The 19,148-nt window shown below is 34.6% G+C and overlaps 1 protein-coding gene across 4 annotated transcripts in view; it reads right to left on the bottom strand.

The window, feature by feature from the left end:
* LOC149797492 (stromal interaction molecule 1-like) overlaps positions 1-19,148 on the bottom strand; it is a 201,859-nt gene that overhangs the window by 29,104 nt on the left and 153,607 nt on the right. For 3 of the 4 annotated variants that reach the window (XM_089962302.1, XM_089962303.1, XM_089962305.1), the window contains one exon: positions 16,537-16,711. In XM_089962302.1, the coding sequence (XP_089818428.1) occupies positions 16,537-16,711 (175 nt within the window). Of the gene's footprint in view, positions 1-11,750; positions 11,770-16,536; positions 16,712-19,148 lie in introns of all 4 variants that reach the window. The other variant, XM_089962306.1, reaches the window with a different exon arrangement.

Raw genomic sequence — 19,148 nt, 5'->3', positions numbered from 1 at the left:
CACTAATACTGCTACCAATACTAACACTAGTACTGCTACCAATACTAACACTAATACTTCTGCCAATACTAACACTAATACTGCTGCCAATACTAACACTAATACTGCTACCAATACTAACACTAATACTGCTGTCAATACTAACACTAATACTGCTACCAATACTAACACTAGTACTGCTACCAATACTAACACTAATACTTCTGCCAATACTAACACTAATACTGCTGTCAATACTAACACTAATACTGCTACCAATACTAACACTAATACTGCTACCAATACTAACACTAATACTGCTACCATTACTAACACTAATACTGCTGCCAATACTAACACTAATACTTCTACCAATACTAACACTAATAATACTACCAATTCTAACACTAATACTGCTACCAATACTAACAGTAATACTGCTGTCAATGCTAACACTAATACTGCTGTCAATACTAACACTAATACTGCTGTCAATACTAACACTAATACTGCTACCAATACTAACACTAGTACTGCTACCAATACTAACACTAATACTTCTGCCAATACTAACACTAATACTGCTGCCAATACTAACACTAATACTGCTACCAATACTAATACTGCTGTCAATACTAACACTAATACTGCTACCAATACTAACACTAATACTTCTACCAATACTAACACTAATACTGCTACCAATACTAACACTAATACTGCTGCCAATACTAACACTAATACAGCTACCAATACTAATACTGCTACCAATACTAACACTAATACTGCTACCAATACTAACACTAATACTGCTGTCAATACTAACACTAATACTGAAGTCAATACTAACACTAATAATGCTACCAATACTAACACTAATAATGCTACCAATACTAACACTAATACTGCTGCCAATACTAACACTAATACAGCTACCAATACTAATACTGCTGTCAATACTAACACTAATACTTCTACCAATACTAACACTAATACTTCTACCAATACTAACACTAATACTTCTACCAATACTAACACTAATACTTCTACCAATACTAACACTAATAATACTACCAATTCTAACACTAATACTTCTACCAATACTAACACTAATACTGCTGCCAATTCTAACACTAATACTGCTACCAATACTAACACTAATAATGCTACCAATACTAACACCAACACTGCTACCAATACTAACACCAACACTGCTACCAATACTAACACTAATACTGCTACCAATACTAACACTAATAATGCTACCAATACTAAAACTAATACTGCTACCAATACTAACACTAATAATGCTACCAATACTAACACTAATACTGCTGTCAATACTAACACTAATACTGCTACCAATACTAACACTAATAGTGCTACCAATACTAAAACTAATACTGCTACCAATACTAACACTAATAATGCTACCAATACTAACACTAATAATGCTACCAATACTAACACTAATACTGCTGTCAATACTAACACTAATACTGCTACCAATACTAACACTAATACTGCTACCAATACTAACACTAATACTGCTACCAATATTAACACTAATACTGCTACCAATACTAATACTGCTACCAATACTAAAACTAATACTGCTACCAATACTAACACTAATACTGCTACCAATACTAACACTAATAATGCTACCAATACTAACACTAATACTGCTGTCAATACTAACACTAATACAGCTGCCAATACTAACACTAATACTTCTACCAATACTAACTGGTATGCTACTACTCTTAATAATACTATTTTCTAAGACCTTATGTAAAGACTGAGGTAAGTGTTAAGTTCTGCAACATAATTTTTCTTTCGAAAACTATTTAGATGTGTAGGCATTATTATCTGGGAATAGGCAGCATGTTCTACAAGCAATATCACTTTAAGGTAATGCCCGATTATAAATTGGTCTTGTTTTACCAAGATTCCATTAATTCATTTTGTAAGTTGGTATTTTAAATTAAATTTTTGTCCCAATGCAGGATATACTGTCTCCTGCGTTAGAGCGTGGGATTGAGACCAAAATTGTAGGAGACTCCTGCAAATGCAGGATATATTACATGTATGTGATAACAAAGAACTTGATCTGCAGGTACATTTAATGCTGTGTACACATGTGTTATATATGGGTGTATACTGTGCCTTGGCTACTACTAACTGTAAGACCAGTTAATGCTAACACTGTTACTTTCCAAGTAAAACAGTACATATTATATTAAAAACATGCTCTATAGAGGAAAGAAATTTGAACATTTTTTTAATTACATTTGTTCATACCTTGTATATGTACTAGCTTAATCAAACATAACAGCAACAAAAAAAGCATATCTCTTTTGTTTAAAAAAAAATAGAATTACCAGTTTACCTTTGCAGTGGCCCAACCTTTAGCCATTTGCTCCAAGAAAACTTGGCTTAAGATAACTATGCCCATTACATCTTGGCATAAGATAGCTCAAAACACAAAGAAAACTAATTTTTGGTTGACATGCAGTTTGGTACATCTTAAAAGAGTTTTAAAAAATACATCATATTTTTTAATTGTTGTCATTAATAAACTAGCAGATGGTTGGCCAGAAAAAGATCGATTTATCCAGTTTCATCTGAACTGAAGGCATACAACTTCACAAATTTACACACAATTATGTGAATATGGCTAAACAATAACTTTAGACCATAAGATGTAATCTAAATACAGCTGAAACCATACATTATCATGTTTTCCCCTTTCTGGCATAATTTAAGATTTCCAAACAAATTAACCATATTAAACTATATAGTTAACAAGAATGTACACATTTCTACCATAAGTGGAGAAGAAAAGATATTTTGTGAATGTTTCTGCCAGAAGTGGGGAAGAATAAATATGCTGCCAACTTTTCAACAAGAACTGGGCAAGAATAGATACTGTGTCAATCTTTCTACCAGAAGCGGGAAAGAATAAATATTTGACAATTTCACTGCCATAAGTAGGGAAGAATAGATATTTCACTAACTTTTCATCCAGAAGTGGGGAAAAATAGATGTTTTGCCAACTTTTCAACTAGAACTAGGCAAGAATAAATATTTTGCCAAATGTTTCCTACCAGAAATTAGGAACAACAGATGTTTTGGGGAAGAAAAGAAATTTTTGTGCCTAATGTTTTTTACCAGAAGTGGGGAAATAAATAAATATTTGGCAAACTTTTGTGTTTAGACAACATTTTAGAGATATTTCTTTCTATCATTACTCCCTAAAACAAGATGGCTTATTTTGACAAACAATTGGATAAAGAAATAAAATGGTAAGTTGTAAAGAAATCTGCAAATATAGTTACACTGATTTATAAAATATATCAGTCCATTGGGTTTAGTATCTCTAGCAAGTAATACCTCAAGCATACACAGCAAAAGTATAAAAACACCACACCCTGAGTGAGACCTCCATTATGATAACTATTTTCTAAGTCTTAATTAAAAAAAGGTTAATATGTTTTGCAGGAATTCATTTTATTTTTACTAAAAATCGTCAGATATCTCAACAATAAAGAAAAATAATTCTATAAATACATGATATGCATGTTCTTTGAGATGTGACTGAGTTATATCTTCAAGATGACATGAAATATAAATTAATTCACAACCCACTTGATCAGCTTTAAAAAAAACTATCAGTAGCTTATTGTATATAACAATTACGTAATTGGATTACATAACCATTTCTATCCTGCATGGCACAAATCATGTGCTACAACATGTGTGGCACATAACATGTGCTACAGCCTGTGTAACACACATGAGCTATAACTTGCATGACACATCATGATTTACAGCAAGCATGGCACACATCATGAGCTATAATAGCCTGCATGACACATATCATTGGCTATAGTCTGCATGATTCAAACCATGGGCTATACCCTTCAAGGCATATCAAGTCTTTGATTAAAAATCAGCTGAGCTTTGGCAGAGGTGATATAAAAGAGAGCAACCAATCCTTTTGGCAGAAACACAAGATAAAGTATTTAATTTTTTTATGGAAACATATTGAAGGGTAGCTCTCGTCTATTTTTGTTCAGCCCATATCAAAATGCCAAAATGTTCATGTTCTTCCAATTAATAAACCACCCGCTAAGAAATATTATAAGAAGTTCAGCAATCCTTGGAAATCAGTTTCAGTGAGAAGTACAGTTCCAGAGTTCACATCGTTTCATACAAAGTGAAATTTGAGGCAGCACATGGAGAAGGAAACAATGTCACCAGCATAAGTAGAGGCAATTACACAGAAGCATTAATGATTCTTCTGTAACAAACACACCCACTCCAACAGCCTTCTTGAGATTGGATCAAAAAGTGGATGAAGTGGCTCTTGCAGAGTGCAATTTACCATTCCTCACAGCTGATCATTGTAACCAAACTGCTTAAAGTTATTTTTCTATATTCAGAGACTGTGCTGAAATTTTTACGCCAGTCTACAAAAACAAGCATTGTCACTCAGGTCCAAGATTTGAAAAAATGTGTAGGAGTCAGTGTCATGATTAAGAATAAATATTATGATAAAAATGCATTTGTTTTGTTTTCATTCCACCTAAAACATGTAAAATTTAGGTTGATAAAAAAACATCTACTGGTTTAGAATCCAATTCACTAATTAAAATTTGGAAATGTACACATCTGATGTCCTGGTTCTGTCCCATGTATGGAATATAATATGTTTAGCCAGGCACCAATCTCATAAAACTTCCCTGATTTGGGTGTGTACTTAAGTCAAACTTATTTCTTGCCTCAATTTTCTTTGATATGATGATAAGAGGCCCAATCGGCCTAAAATCACACAGCTTACTGACATTTACCATAAAGCCAAATCTTAGGGCAGCTGGTCATGAAATATGGGGTGGTAAGAAGCTCCGTAACATTTAGAATATTTGTTTTCCAAGATTAATTAATAGCAGCCATATTAAATGGCAGATACGTATCAAATGTGCAAACTTGGAAAGTCTTTTGACAAGATTCTGTCTTTTGAAATTTGGTCTAATTCTGTCAACTTCTTCTGACAAAAAACTCGATTTAATCTAGTCTTTCAGCAACACTTGTCAACGTTGATGATATCAGCAACAACTGTATAAATCTGAAAGGCCTTCATTACAGGACTCCATCTAATAGTTTATATAAGAAGGTTAGAGGTCTTTCTATTTTTGAATGAAACAAATATATAGTTCAGAATTTAGTAAGCTCTTGTTATAATGATTAACTTTTATTTTGTGCCATTTTGTTGTAATAACAAATTCCACACTGTAAAGAACATTCCTTTAATTTACAGGAATTAAAATCTTTTGTTTCATTATTATCCAACGAGTAAAAACAAATGAATCTAAGATATAACTCTAGGACATATGCATGTTGAAAACACCGCTGGATTTTGAAACCCATCTTTTCTCTCACAAAAACAAATTTTCCATCAGACACAATTATTACCACCAACTTTCACTTAGAATCTGAATATTACAGAGATAGGAAAGGCATTGTGATGAGGATCAACTGTAGAAGATGGTGCACAATGCCTCACCATGCAAAAGACAAGACAAAATATACCAAATGACAAATCTGACTTGGAAATTTTACATTAAGTTTTTAATGATGAACTTTTTACTCTTAAAAAAGGAATCCTAAAAAAATTAATACAACAAGCATTGAAATACAATGTATGTCTGGAAATGTCAAAATCAAAACAGTCATACCGCAAGTAAAAAAATCTGCCTTTATCCAACAGTGTACACCATATCGTTTTTTTTTTAATATAAAGAACCCCATCCAGTTTAATGGTTATTTGATTTCTTACTTTAAATTTAGAACATTATACAACCATTTACCAACTGGACAATGGTCAAATATTGCTAGAAGTACCAAAGATGTCAAATACACTACTATGAATTATTTCATTTGAAAGGTGTTGAGCTTAAAGTTATGTAAATGGACGAGTTATCATGTCTCAGATTAATAACTATCAAAATATTTGGCAGTATGTTTAAGACTGTTTTTATTCGCTGAACAATGTTGTAATGACTATTCAACTTTATTGTCTGGAACTCCTCTTTTACTACACTACCAGAGTAACCAAATTATAGATCCCCTGTGAAAATGTGGTATGCTTATCTACTTGTGATTTACTGTTTACTCTGCATTCGTCTGAGTGGAATAAAGATTGCATTTGAGCTTGGAAGGTTGTTGATGGAAATATTCATGTTTTATATGGCGAGAAAGGCAAAATAAGCAGAGTTGTATGTACTGGTGATGATTAATATTAACAATGTGGTATTGTGCAACCTATCTTAAAGTTAAATATGGCAGACTTTTAGCTTTTTACCAATTTCATTTACTATGTGCAGCACTGTCTCCAGTCTTATAGTCAAGGAAGAGTGCTGTGTGTTTGTCACTGCAGTTTCTATGTCACTTTTTAAAATTATTGGGCACTTTGCTGATGCCTTAAGGTTTACTTGAAGTGAAAGCTGGGGTCAATAACATTCAAATACAATTGCAAGAGGGCAATAACGTTGGGCTAATACATTTACTTGAGGTCTGGGCTAACACATTTACTTGGTGTCATTAACACTGGACTAATGCATTTACTTCAGGTCAGTAACATTAGACTGATACAATTATTTGAGTTGAATAACATGAGACTGAAACATTTACTCAGGTCAACAACACTGGGCTAATACATTTACTTGGGGTCAATAATTTTAGGTAAATAGATTTACTTGGGGTCAATAAATTTAGGTAAATAGATTTACTTGGTGTCAATAATGTTAGGTAAATAGATTTACTTGGTGTCAATAATGTTAGGTAAATAGATTTACTTGGTGTCAATAGCATTATGCTGACACATTTACTGGAGGTCAATAACTTTTGGCTAATATATTTACAAATCAGTAGCATCAGGTGGACACATTTACTTGCACAAAGGATGTAATATTATGACATTTATTAAATCTCTGGATAATGAGAGGGAATGGTGTCACTGACAAAGGACAGGGTGCCAACAAGGGTGGACAGGGCAGGTTGTCATGCTAAAATAGGTTATTAACAACACCCATGACCTTCAAGTACAGAATGACATAACAAATCATCATCAATGACAATCTGATACAGTACCATGCATGAACAAAATGTTAAATCACAGAGGATAGTGGAAAGAAACCTCACAACATTACCAAATTTATGGAACCCAAAACAAGTGCCAAAAAGCATCATGCCACTATAACAACAAGAAAAGACAAGGTTTGAGTAGACTTATTTTCCTAGGTCAAGGTCTTTATTCTTTGTCTGTGAGATAATCATTTTGAGAAAAAAGATTAGGCTATAAGCAACAGCCATCACAAAAATTCAGTTTCTCACACAACAGGTTGTCAGCATGTGGCTGGTTCCATTGTTTTAAAAAGCATCTATAAATCTAACTAGTGGTTTTTAACACATTATAAAGCTAGAATCATTGTAGCCCTTCAAATCCTGCTTGCAAACAAGCAAATGCAATAAAAATTGCCAAAAACTGACTATATTTGCCTTGTCTTTGTACTGACAAATAAATCTTTCTACTGGTATACTCATCAAATGTAGATACAAGTACAAGTTTTTATCTTTTCTGTTGACCAAATATAAATCTTGACAGTTAAACGCTTTTAATTCCACCTAATATATTATACACATTTTTCTTTTTTATTGTTGCTTTCTGAAACTGGGTATTCATTCTCACTATGGTACATGATTATGCATTTGAATCTTGTGGTAATCACACATAATGACATATCAGTGGCATACATGTTTTAATAAACCCATGCCAACATTAGCCAACCTGCATTTATCTTTAAATAACAAATGATTTGATAGATAAAATGTTGCTATTTATTTTTTCATCTTTGAAATTCACCTCATTTGCAACATATGAAACTGTGGAGTGAAACCTTAAAGTACCTTTTGTTCAACCTTGAGTCACAATTTATCATGTAACTACTGTTTCTTTTAAACAAGTTGAGATGTTAGAATGTCTGCATCAAATTCAACTAATCTTATTTGTCTGCATACATTTAATTGATACTTACAATCAGAACAAGCTGAAAGTAATTTAAGAGGTCCAATACAATCAGAACAAGTTGAAAGTACTTTAAGAGGTCCAATCAAAAGGCATAATATGGGCAAAACTGGGAAAAAAGCTGCCATGATCCAAGCCTGTACTGAATCAACTTTGCAGATGGAACACAAAATGCACACTGCTTTGGGTGGTTATCCACATTTGATATCAACAAGTAAAAAAAGCCATCTCAAACATTTTGAAAATCATCTTTAAATTAATATTCATTCATAGTATTACCTTCCTCAGGTGCAACCTAAATGTAGCAAAAACAATGAATTATCTTGAAAATAGCTTTAACAAATCCCTAATAAGAAATCCTTATTAAAATATTTTTATGACATGCTGGAAAATCCATTTATTGCTATCTACAACAATTTTTTTTAAAGCATATATTGTGTGTGTTGTATTTATTTATTTCATAATCAAATTGTAAACACATATCATATGTGTTCACTTACAGGTCAGGCCCAACTTCAAAATACACAAACCCATATCTGCCATTGCAAAATACACTGGAAGATCTGCGTTAATGCAGTTAAGAGTTATCAGTGAACAAACAACATAAAATTGATCTGCCAGCACATTATGCAACAGCAGATCAGGGTCTTTGTTGTCTGCAGTTGGACCTGAATAATAAGCAGGCATTTATGGTATATTCATAGAACTTTTGAAGAGACATATGTACTTTATGTGCTTCAACATTTACAAGTACATTTCAAATAAAATTATTTGCCAGTAATTTGATGCTTAAATGAATCTGATCCAGCAAAAATCCTTTTCTGTTCTATCGAAGATAAATTTTCAACAATGTTTTGTCAAAGAAAAATTTGAAATTTATGACAAATTTGTACTCTATAAACCTTGCTAATCTGGTGTTTGAATTGATAAAAACCTTTCAATCGAAATTTACTATTGTATTAACTAAATAAAAAATTATCCCATGATAATGTCCATAATGAACTTGTGTAAAAGTTTGACAAACTTGTATTAAAAAAAGTCCAAGATATCCCAGCCCACCCCACCCCACTCAAGGATGTAGAATAGGCCTGATGCACCCTATCTCATGTGATAAAGGGTGACTAATGGAGGCAGGAACTGAAGTGATTCAGTTTTCAGTGTGCTGGATTCATGATCAAAAGGGTGTGCATTCAAATCCTAACACTGGAACAGTGTGGATGGGCAATTTGGTTCACTCTTGGGCAAGGCACTTTACTCTCATCCTAAAGGGTAGCAATAACAAGATTTTCAAGATGGCTATATGGTGGCCATATTGGATGTCTGATCAGCAACCTTATCAGCTTCTCGTGGGTTGGTGGTTCTTCCCGGGGTTTTCCAGGGTTCTTCTTCCACCAATTATACTGGCCACCATGTATCACCTATCTTGTACTGAAAAATGGCGTTAAACCCTACAACAATAACAACAACAATCTGATCATGATGTGGCATCAAGATCATGTTTACCTTGCATTCAGCAATATTCTTTATATAAAGAAGGAATAAAGGAGTGAAATTAAAGAGAAACAGACAGTCCAAATACTGAACAAGAAGAACAGCATGAATTTCATTATTGAGGTAAGATCAATATTTAAGTGAAGGAATATATGATATGGTTCAGATGAATGATCAAGTAAAGGACACAAGAGAAAGAGATAAATGAATATATTTTCTCAAAATGATAATGGAGTATCAATGCAAAATGACACTGATAATATCGATAAAATTATATGATAGTGAAAATAAAAAAGTATGATATGAATATTTTTTAAAAATGTTAACAATAAATAGATAAAATACACAGTATTTATGGATTTGATAAAAAGGACAATTTTGGAAACATATTTTAGGATCTGACAATAGAAAAAGACCAAAAGTAAATACAAGAGTTCAAGGAACAATAAATCTCATATCCTCATTAATGTAAGCTCCAAAATCCAGTATGTAAATCAGGACACTTTGACATACGTTTTTAAGACGCTGGCTAACAGTTCAAAAGATGAATACACACAACAAGTTTCAGATGAGTGTCTGCACAGTGGAACTAAATGGAAAAACATGACAAATCCAATGGAAAAAGAACATTTTGGTCAATGTGACCTACTTTTAAAATTAATGACTTGTGCTGATCTCAATCAATGTATTACATATATAGATGCTTTAAACTGTACATGAAATTTATTTGAGAGATAGCTGAATGTGAAAAGATAACTTTGATGGCAAGAATTAAAATACCTATGTTGACATCACTGGAAAAGTGATACATGGTTTACCCCCACTGTGTTCCCTCTTTATAACACCCTCCTTTATAACAACTGCATATGTGTTACTTATGCAATTATCCCTCATTATAGTACCATTTATTCTAACATTTACATGTCTTGCTTATACAATTTAACCCATTTTAGTACCATTTATTCTAACAGTTACATGTCTTGCCTATATAACACACATCATTACAGTACCATTTATTCTAACAGTTACATCTTGCCTATACAACATACCCTCATTACAGTACCATTTATTCTAACAGTTACATGTTTTGCCTATACAACATACCATCATTACAGTACCATTTATTCTAACAGTTACATGTCTTGCCTATATAACATACCCTCATTATAGTACCATTTATTCTAACAGTTACATGTCTTGCCTATACAACATACCCTCATTACAGTACCATTTATTCTAACAGTTACATTTCTTGCCTATATAACACACATCATTACAGTACCATTTATTCTAAAAGTTACATGTCTTGCCTATACAACATACCCTATTACAGTACCATTTATTCTAACAGTTATGTCTTGCCTATACAACATACCCTCATTACAGTACCATTTATTCTAACAGTTACATGTCTTGCCTATACAACATACCCTCATTATAGTACCATTTATTCTAACAGTTACATGTCTTGCCTATACAACATACCCTCATTATAGTACCATTTATTCTAGGTTACAAGACAACACTCCTCATTATAACACTCTTGATTATTCAAGTTACATATGTCTTGCCTAGCCTAAACGTTTCAGGCTGGATGAAACTGAATTGGTCAAACCTCTTAATTGATAATTGACAAGAATAAAAGATTTTGCCCAATTATTTCATATCTTGCTATGGGAAATGTCAGTTTATGGCTAATAATTGATTTTATACACAAGAATGTTTTCAAAATATTCAAGAACATGTCTAGATAGTTTCATATTTTATATTTACTCATGAATAACATGCACCCAACACCTAACATCACAGACTGATATCTTCTGTCACATAATGCACCATTCTATACTGGTTGGCAAAATTCAAAGAAAATCATTGTCAAGTCTGCACCTAATAATACTGATTTGTGTTGCTTCAAATCCAATGTCAGCTACTTTGTCAAGTGAGTTCTTTTTCCCTACTTTTTTGCAAAAACAGAAATTAGGCAGGCTCAACAATCAGGTTTTTAGTACATTTTGAGAAAAGAATTCCTTCAATAACTCTGTGAACACTTAAGACTGTGTTATGCTGGTGTAATATGTGCCGATAAGTCTGGGTCTATGATGTCTGCAGTTGGGTTGGCAATATAACTGGGCAAATATAGTAAAATCTAATTAACAGAGGTCTCACTTAGGTGATATGACCAGAAACTCACAGCATTCAGATCTCAGAGCCTGGTGGAGAAACAAAATGGAAAATATTTTGTAAATCTTGCATAAACAAAGTATGGTGATCACTCACTATAAAGCAACTCAATATAGCACTGTCCTGAATATAACACTAGTATGGTCATGAATTTCACATATGGGATGACAGTAGTTTTTTATACTTGACCTGTTCCATTATAAAATGACCTCACCTGTAACATGGGACACTTGCATGATTCTACATAACCAATTACAATGAGTGACCAATGTATATATTAATTACTAATGTGTACATGTTCAACTTATATTCCCTTGTATTGTGAAAGGTTTAAGTCAAGCACAGGTGGCACAGTGGTTTAAAACACTCACCTTTACCAATCACTGCCATCTCACCTCTGTCCACATGGGTTTGAGTCTCATGCTCAGCCAATCTGGGTATGTGAGAAAGCTGCCAGTAGTTTCGAATGGGTACTGGAGTTTTTCCCAGCTTCTTCTGCCACCAGTTTTTCTGGCCACCATGTATAACCTTATAACATGCTGAGAAATGACATTAAACCCACCCAACAAAAAAAAAAAAAAAAACAGATTCAAAAGTTTTTCAAAGCAGATTCATTTCTGAGGAGTGATAGTTTGTATTCCTTAAAATGGCCAACTTTCCATGTATGTAACTGAAAAATGTACTACTTTAACTATAAAAAAATGGGGGGGGGGCAAGTGAACCCAATCCAAACCCATCATGTAACTAGGTAATTAGATCTGTCAGTAAGCAAATACTTATAGATTACACCCTGCTCTGAAAGTAATAATTTGACAAAGTTACAAACTCTTGGCATGAAATAAATGCATACCAAGTTTCATGAAGATATCTCAGATGTTTCAGGGGATATTAACTTCATAACAGTGTGATGAACAGATCAACATGCAGACACAATTTGTAATACAAATTAAAAGAGAATAATGCAAGGAATGGACAGACAGACAGACAGATGCAATCTGCAACAAAAATGGGGTAAATTCTATAACATCCTGATAGTGAAAATGTGCTTTACTTCATACAATAGTTTCAATACAAGTGTGCGAAATTGCAGCTGTCATTTACTTTCCATGATCCACAAGAATATAGAGTGTATGTGTACCCATTTTTATGCCACAGATACACTTGTGCATATAGGTAAAAACATTCATTATGAATAGTATAATAACTACCAATACAATTGGAAATAAGTTCCCATTTCATTAAAACCCGGGACTTGTATGACAAATGACACTTTTAAACATTTCTCATCAGACATATACCAAGAGGCCTTATCAATGCAAACTCCATATATTCAAACATAGCAGTGGGTAGGGGTATCTTTGTCACAATTTATGAGAACATTGTTGCTTTTATATTTTTCAAAGCAATAAGTAATTAATTTATTTGGATTCCCTGTTAGTCCATGCAAAAGAAATGTGAACAAAGTATCTGAATTAATCTCGTTTTACTGTAATAGGGAAATTCAAATATGTATTCTTGTGTTTTGTTTGAAATTCAACCATTCTGAAATATGATTGCTGATTAAATTACAAACAGTAATTTACAGGAGAACAATATATGTATGGGAATACGACTCCAAAGGACGAACTGCTATAAGTGATCATTATTTCATACTATGTGAAATCATGATGGTCAGGGTCACCATATCAAGCTATGTGAAATCATGATGGTCTGGGTCACCATGTCAAGCTTTGTGAAATCATGATGGTCAGGGTCACCATGTCAAGCTATGTGAAATCATGATGGTCGGGGTCACCATGTCAAGCTATGTGAAATCATGATGGTCAGGGTCACCATGTCAAGCTATGTGAAATCATGATGGTCAGGGTCACCATGTCAAGCTACATGAAATCATGAGAGTCAGGGTCACCATGTCAAGCTATGTGAAATCATGATGGTCTGGGTCACCATGTCAAGCTATGTGAAATCATGATGGTCAGGGTCACCATGTCAAGCTATGTGAAATCATGATGGTCGGGGTCACCATGTCAAGCTATGTGAAATCATGATGGTCAGGGTCACCATGTCAAGCTATGTGAAATCATGATGGTCAGGGTCACCATGTCAAGCTATGTGAAATCATGATAGTCTGGGTCACCATGTCAAGCTATGTGAAATCATGATGGTCAGGGTCACCATGTCAAGCTATGTGAAATCATGATGGTCAGGGTCACCATGTCAAGCTATGTGAAATCATGATGGTCAGGGTCACCATGTCAAGCTACATGAAATCATGAGAGTCAGGGTCACCATGTCAAGCTATGTGAAATTATGATGGTCAGGGTCACCATGTCAAGCTATGTGAAATCATGATGGTCTGGGTCATCATGTCAAACTATGTGAAATCATGATGGTCAGGGTCACCATGTCAAGCTATGTGAAATCACAATGGTCAGGGTCACCATGTCAAGCTATGTGAAATCATGATGGTCTGGGTCACCATGTCAAACTATGTGAAATTATGATGGTCAGGGTCACCATGTCAAGCTATGTGAAATCATGATGGTCAGGGTCACCATGTCAAGCTATGTGAAATCACGATGGTCAGGGTCACCATGTCAAGCTATGTGAAATCATGATGGTCAGGGTCACCATGTCAAGCTATGTGAAATCATGATGGTCGGGGTCACCATGTCAAGCTATGTGAAATCATGATGGTCAGGGTCACCATGTCAAGCTATGTGAAATCATGATGGTCAGGGTCACCATGTCAAGCTACATGAAATCATGAGAGTCAGGGTCACCATGTCAAGCTATGTGAAATCATGATGGTCTGGGTCACCATGTCAAGCTATGTGAAATCATGATGGTCAGGGTCACCATGTCAAGCTATGTGAAATCATGATGGTCGGGGTCACCATGTCAAGCTATGTGAAATCATGATGGTCAGGGTCACCATGTCAAGCTATGTGAAATCATGATGGTCAGGGTCACCATGTCAAGCTATGTGAAATCATGATAGTCTGGGTCACCATGTCAAGCTATGTGAAATCATGATGGTCAGGGTCACCATGTCAAGCTATGTGAAATCATGATGGTCAGGGTCACCATGTCAAGCTATGTGAAATCACGATGGTCAGGGTCACCATGTCAAGCTACATGAAATCATGAGAGTCAGGTTCACCATGTCAAGCTATGTGAAATTATGATGGTCAGGGTCACCATGTCAAGCTATGTGAAATCATGATGGTCTGGGTCATCATGTCAAACTATGTGAAATCATGATGGTCAGGGTCACCATGTCAAGCTATGTGAAATCACAATGGTCAGGGTCACCATGTCAAGCTATGTGAAATCATGATGGTCTGGGTCACCATGTCAAACTATGTGAAATTATGATGGTCAGGGTCACCATGTCAAGCTATGTGAAATCATGATGGTCAGGGTCACCATGTCAAGCTATGTGAAATCACGATGGTCAGGGTCACCATGTCAAGCTATGTGAAATCATGATGGTCAGGGTCACCATGTCAAGCTATGTGAAATTATGATGTCATGCTATGTGAAATCATGACTGTCAACCCCAGCTTGTCAAGCCACGATCAAAGTATTACATTTTCCATTTACTGTGACCTTGAGCAGAGGTGAAAGGGGCAAACCAGCATATCACATAATGAACTGTATTTTACTCAGGATGGTTTAGCCAAAGTGTAAACGGAGGGTATTAGAAATAAAAGCAAGCAGAAAACCTTTAATTTAAACCTTAACACTAGTCTTTTATTACTCTGTAAGCCCAAGGCTGAGTGGGGCAAACTAGCATGTCACAGAATAAACTGTTTTAGTTTGAAAATGATTAATGCCAAAATTCCATTTTTATGGCTTCAAAATAATTCATCCATATCATGTAGAACATTATTCAAAGAGTTCAGGGAACATGCAAATGGAAAACAACCACGAGTTTATGAAACATGCAAATGGAAAACATCCACGAGTTTAGGAAACATGCAAATGGAAAATATCCACGAGTTTAGGAAACATGCAAATGGAAAACATCCACGAGTTTAGGAAACATGCAAATAAAAACTTCCATGAGCTTAGGAAACATACAAATGAAAAACATCCATGAGTTTGGGAAACATGCAAATGGAAAATATCCACGAGTTTAGGAAACATACAAATGAAAAATATCCATGAGTTTGGGAAACATGCAAATGGAAAATATCCATGAGTTTAGGAAACATGCAAATGAAAACATCCATGAGTTTAGGAAACATACAAATGAAAAACATCCATGAGTTTAGGAAACATGCAAATAAAAACTTTCATTAGTTTAGAAAACATACAAATGAAAAACATCCATGAGTTTAGAAAACATATGGCAATGGAAAACATCCATGAGTTTAGAAAACAAGCAAATGAACAACATCCTTGAGTTTAAGAAACATGCAAATGAAAAACTTGTATGAGTTTAAGAAACATATGCGAATGAAAAATTTCCCCACAAATTCATAATAAACTATCAACACGATGAAAGTGAGCAGATGGGTGATTATATGTCTCACTTTTCCCTTAAATGGGCTCAACAATTATTGACTGTATTCTAAGGTTTTTGTAAGTCTATGTATCCAGAATGCTTCCAGCAGGAGTAAAATAAGTTATTCTCATATGTAATTCAATACAATCTCACAAAATCATTTCGATAACCCTTTTATAATGTGTCAAATGCTGTAGAAGTCTATGGATATTTTGTAATGGGAACTTACTTAGGGCTACATACTCTGCACACCAAGTGACATTGCCTGTACAAGGTAACATACCTATCACCTAAGTGGAATGAAACTGGGCGTGCTGACCCATTTACCCCATCAGAATTGCTGAGAGCCACTTTGCTGCCACTAGAAACCGGCACTAGCTGAGGGATTTTACTGAGTGAAGTGGAGTTTGGAATGTTTTGTGGGCGGCGTTGTCTAATAGGTCCAGTGCCACTAAAACCTGTTGATAAGAAAAAGAAAATTCTTTTTTTATTTATGTACACAAACTGCTGAAGAATAATTTTTAATAAAAAGATGAAAATGATTACAAATATTGTACAAGTCAGATCCAACAGCAGAACAACACAGATCCTATCTGCCATCACACAATGTGCCAACACATCATGATCTATGCTATTTGACTGACTAGTCTTAACAAACTGTAGCATAGACCAGGATCTGTTAATCAACAGCAGAACCAGGTCTATGATGTACTACAGCTGGATCAATCTTACTTGCAAGTATGTATGGTAAATTCCATGAAAAAACAGGACAGTTGATGAAGTATGAATACACAGTCAAAGTGACCCGATTTATAGCTTAACCATATGGACATGAAGCTGTATATATGGACTAACAAAGTAACAATACATGCATCTTCCAAATTCAGGGGATTGAAAATGCATAAAAAGAGATTAAATACCTTATTAAAATTCAAAAATCTGTTATTTTCATGTTTTGGCTGCATGCTTACATTTGACACTTGTCCCCTGGTAAATTTCTGTGTGAGGTCTAAAAGCCGCGTACTATTTGAATTTATTTCATAATGTCGAAGTTGATCATGTCATGAAGCTGGTTTATGAAATACTGTAAGGATACAACCTACGTAAACTATCTCACAAACCATATTTTATGATGATTTTACTTGTTTTACTATATCTATTTTTTCCTCTCCAAATTTAAATGTATAACTAATATAAATAGTCTCACTTATAATCAAAGTCATCCAAGACATTAATGAGAAAATCCATTACCATGTCCGATTGGATAAAATACCGTCTCTAATTCTAGTGAGGTAATAAGCTCAGCCAATCACAACCAGACATCTTATTATTTTGTGCAGATCTCACTCATTATAGAACCTAATTATGATAATGATCATGGAGCAAAAATCTAATTCAAGTTTTATTTCTAGAATGTCAAAAAGCTTTGGCAGTCAGATAAATGATTACCTAACTTATATGTGTAGACCATCAACCATAATCAGTCACTACCAACAGTAGACCCTCAAACATAATCAATCACTTCCAACAGTAGACCCTCAACCATAATCAATCACTTCCAACAGTAGACCCTCAAACATAATCAATTACTTCCAACAGTAGACCCTCACACATAATCAATCACTTCCAACAGTAGACCCTCAAACATAATCAATTACTTCTAACAGTAGACCATCAACCATAATCAGTCACTTCCAACAGTAGACCCTCAACCATAACCAATCACTTCCAACAGTAGACCCCCAACCATAATCAGTCACTTCCAACAGTAGACCCTCAACCATAACCAATCACTTCCAACAGTAGACCCCCAACCATAATCACTCACTTCCAACAGTAGACCATCAACCATAATCAATCACTTCCAACAATAGACCCTAAACCATAATCAATCACTTCCAACAGTAGACCCTAAACCATAATCAATCACTTCCAACAGTAGACCCTCAACCATAACCAATCACTTCCAACAGTAGACCCCCAACCATAATCACTCACTCCAACAGTAGACCATCAACCATAATCAATCACTTCCAACAGTAGACCCCCAACCATAATCAATCACTTCCAACAGTAGACCCTCAACCATAATCAATCACTTCCAACAGTAGACCCCCAACCATAATCAATCACTTCCAACAGTAGACCCCCAACCATAATCAATCACTTCCAACAGTAGACCCTCAAACATAATCAATCACTTCCAACAGTAGACCCCCAACCATAATCAATCACTTCCAACAGTAGACCCCCAACCATAATCAATCACTTCCAACAGTAGACCCCCAACCATAATCAATCACTTCCAACAGTAGACCCTCAACCATAATCAATCACTTCCAACAGTAGACCCTCAATCATAATCGATCACTTCCAACATCTTGCTCATATAAGATTACAAAACAACAATGATCAAAATGTGCTCAGAAATATAGCTGACAAGCTCAGCATGTCAGATGCAGGGTCACTCTTTATCATATTCGATTAATCAATGTTCACAGTTTTGACTGACAGGTTTTGCAATTCAAGAAATCAGATGGCAGTTTTCACATTTAGGATAATATTACAACAGGATAAGAGGATTTGGGACTGCTAAAGTGTTTCAATTAAGGCATGTGTACTCTAAAAATCAATGTTTGGATAACAGAGGTAAAATAAGGTATAAACAAAGAACAAAATGTATTTGTGACTGAGACCGGATCAATAGTTAGGATAATATCAAGTCTACTGTAGCTTCTCAACTAGGAAGAAGCTCATCCAATCACATGGATGATTATTTCATTAATATGCATAGATCTTGCTCAGAATAAAACATACAACTTGATGAAATAAGCTTATCAAGTCGGACATAAATATGAACAGAACTTGAGTCAATAAAGTGTTGACAAGCTCAGC

This window comes from Sinohyriopsis cumingii, chromosome 6, assembly GCF_028554795.1.
Source record: "Sinohyriopsis cumingii isolate HCF-2022 chromosome 6, ASM2855479v2, whole genome shotgun sequence".
NCBI lineage: Eukaryota > Metazoa > Mollusca > Bivalvia > Unionida > Unionidae > Sinohyriopsis > Sinohyriopsis cumingii.
The sequence above is the reverse complement of the archived record's forward strand: the minus strand, read 5'-3'. Positions and strand labels throughout refer to the sequence as shown.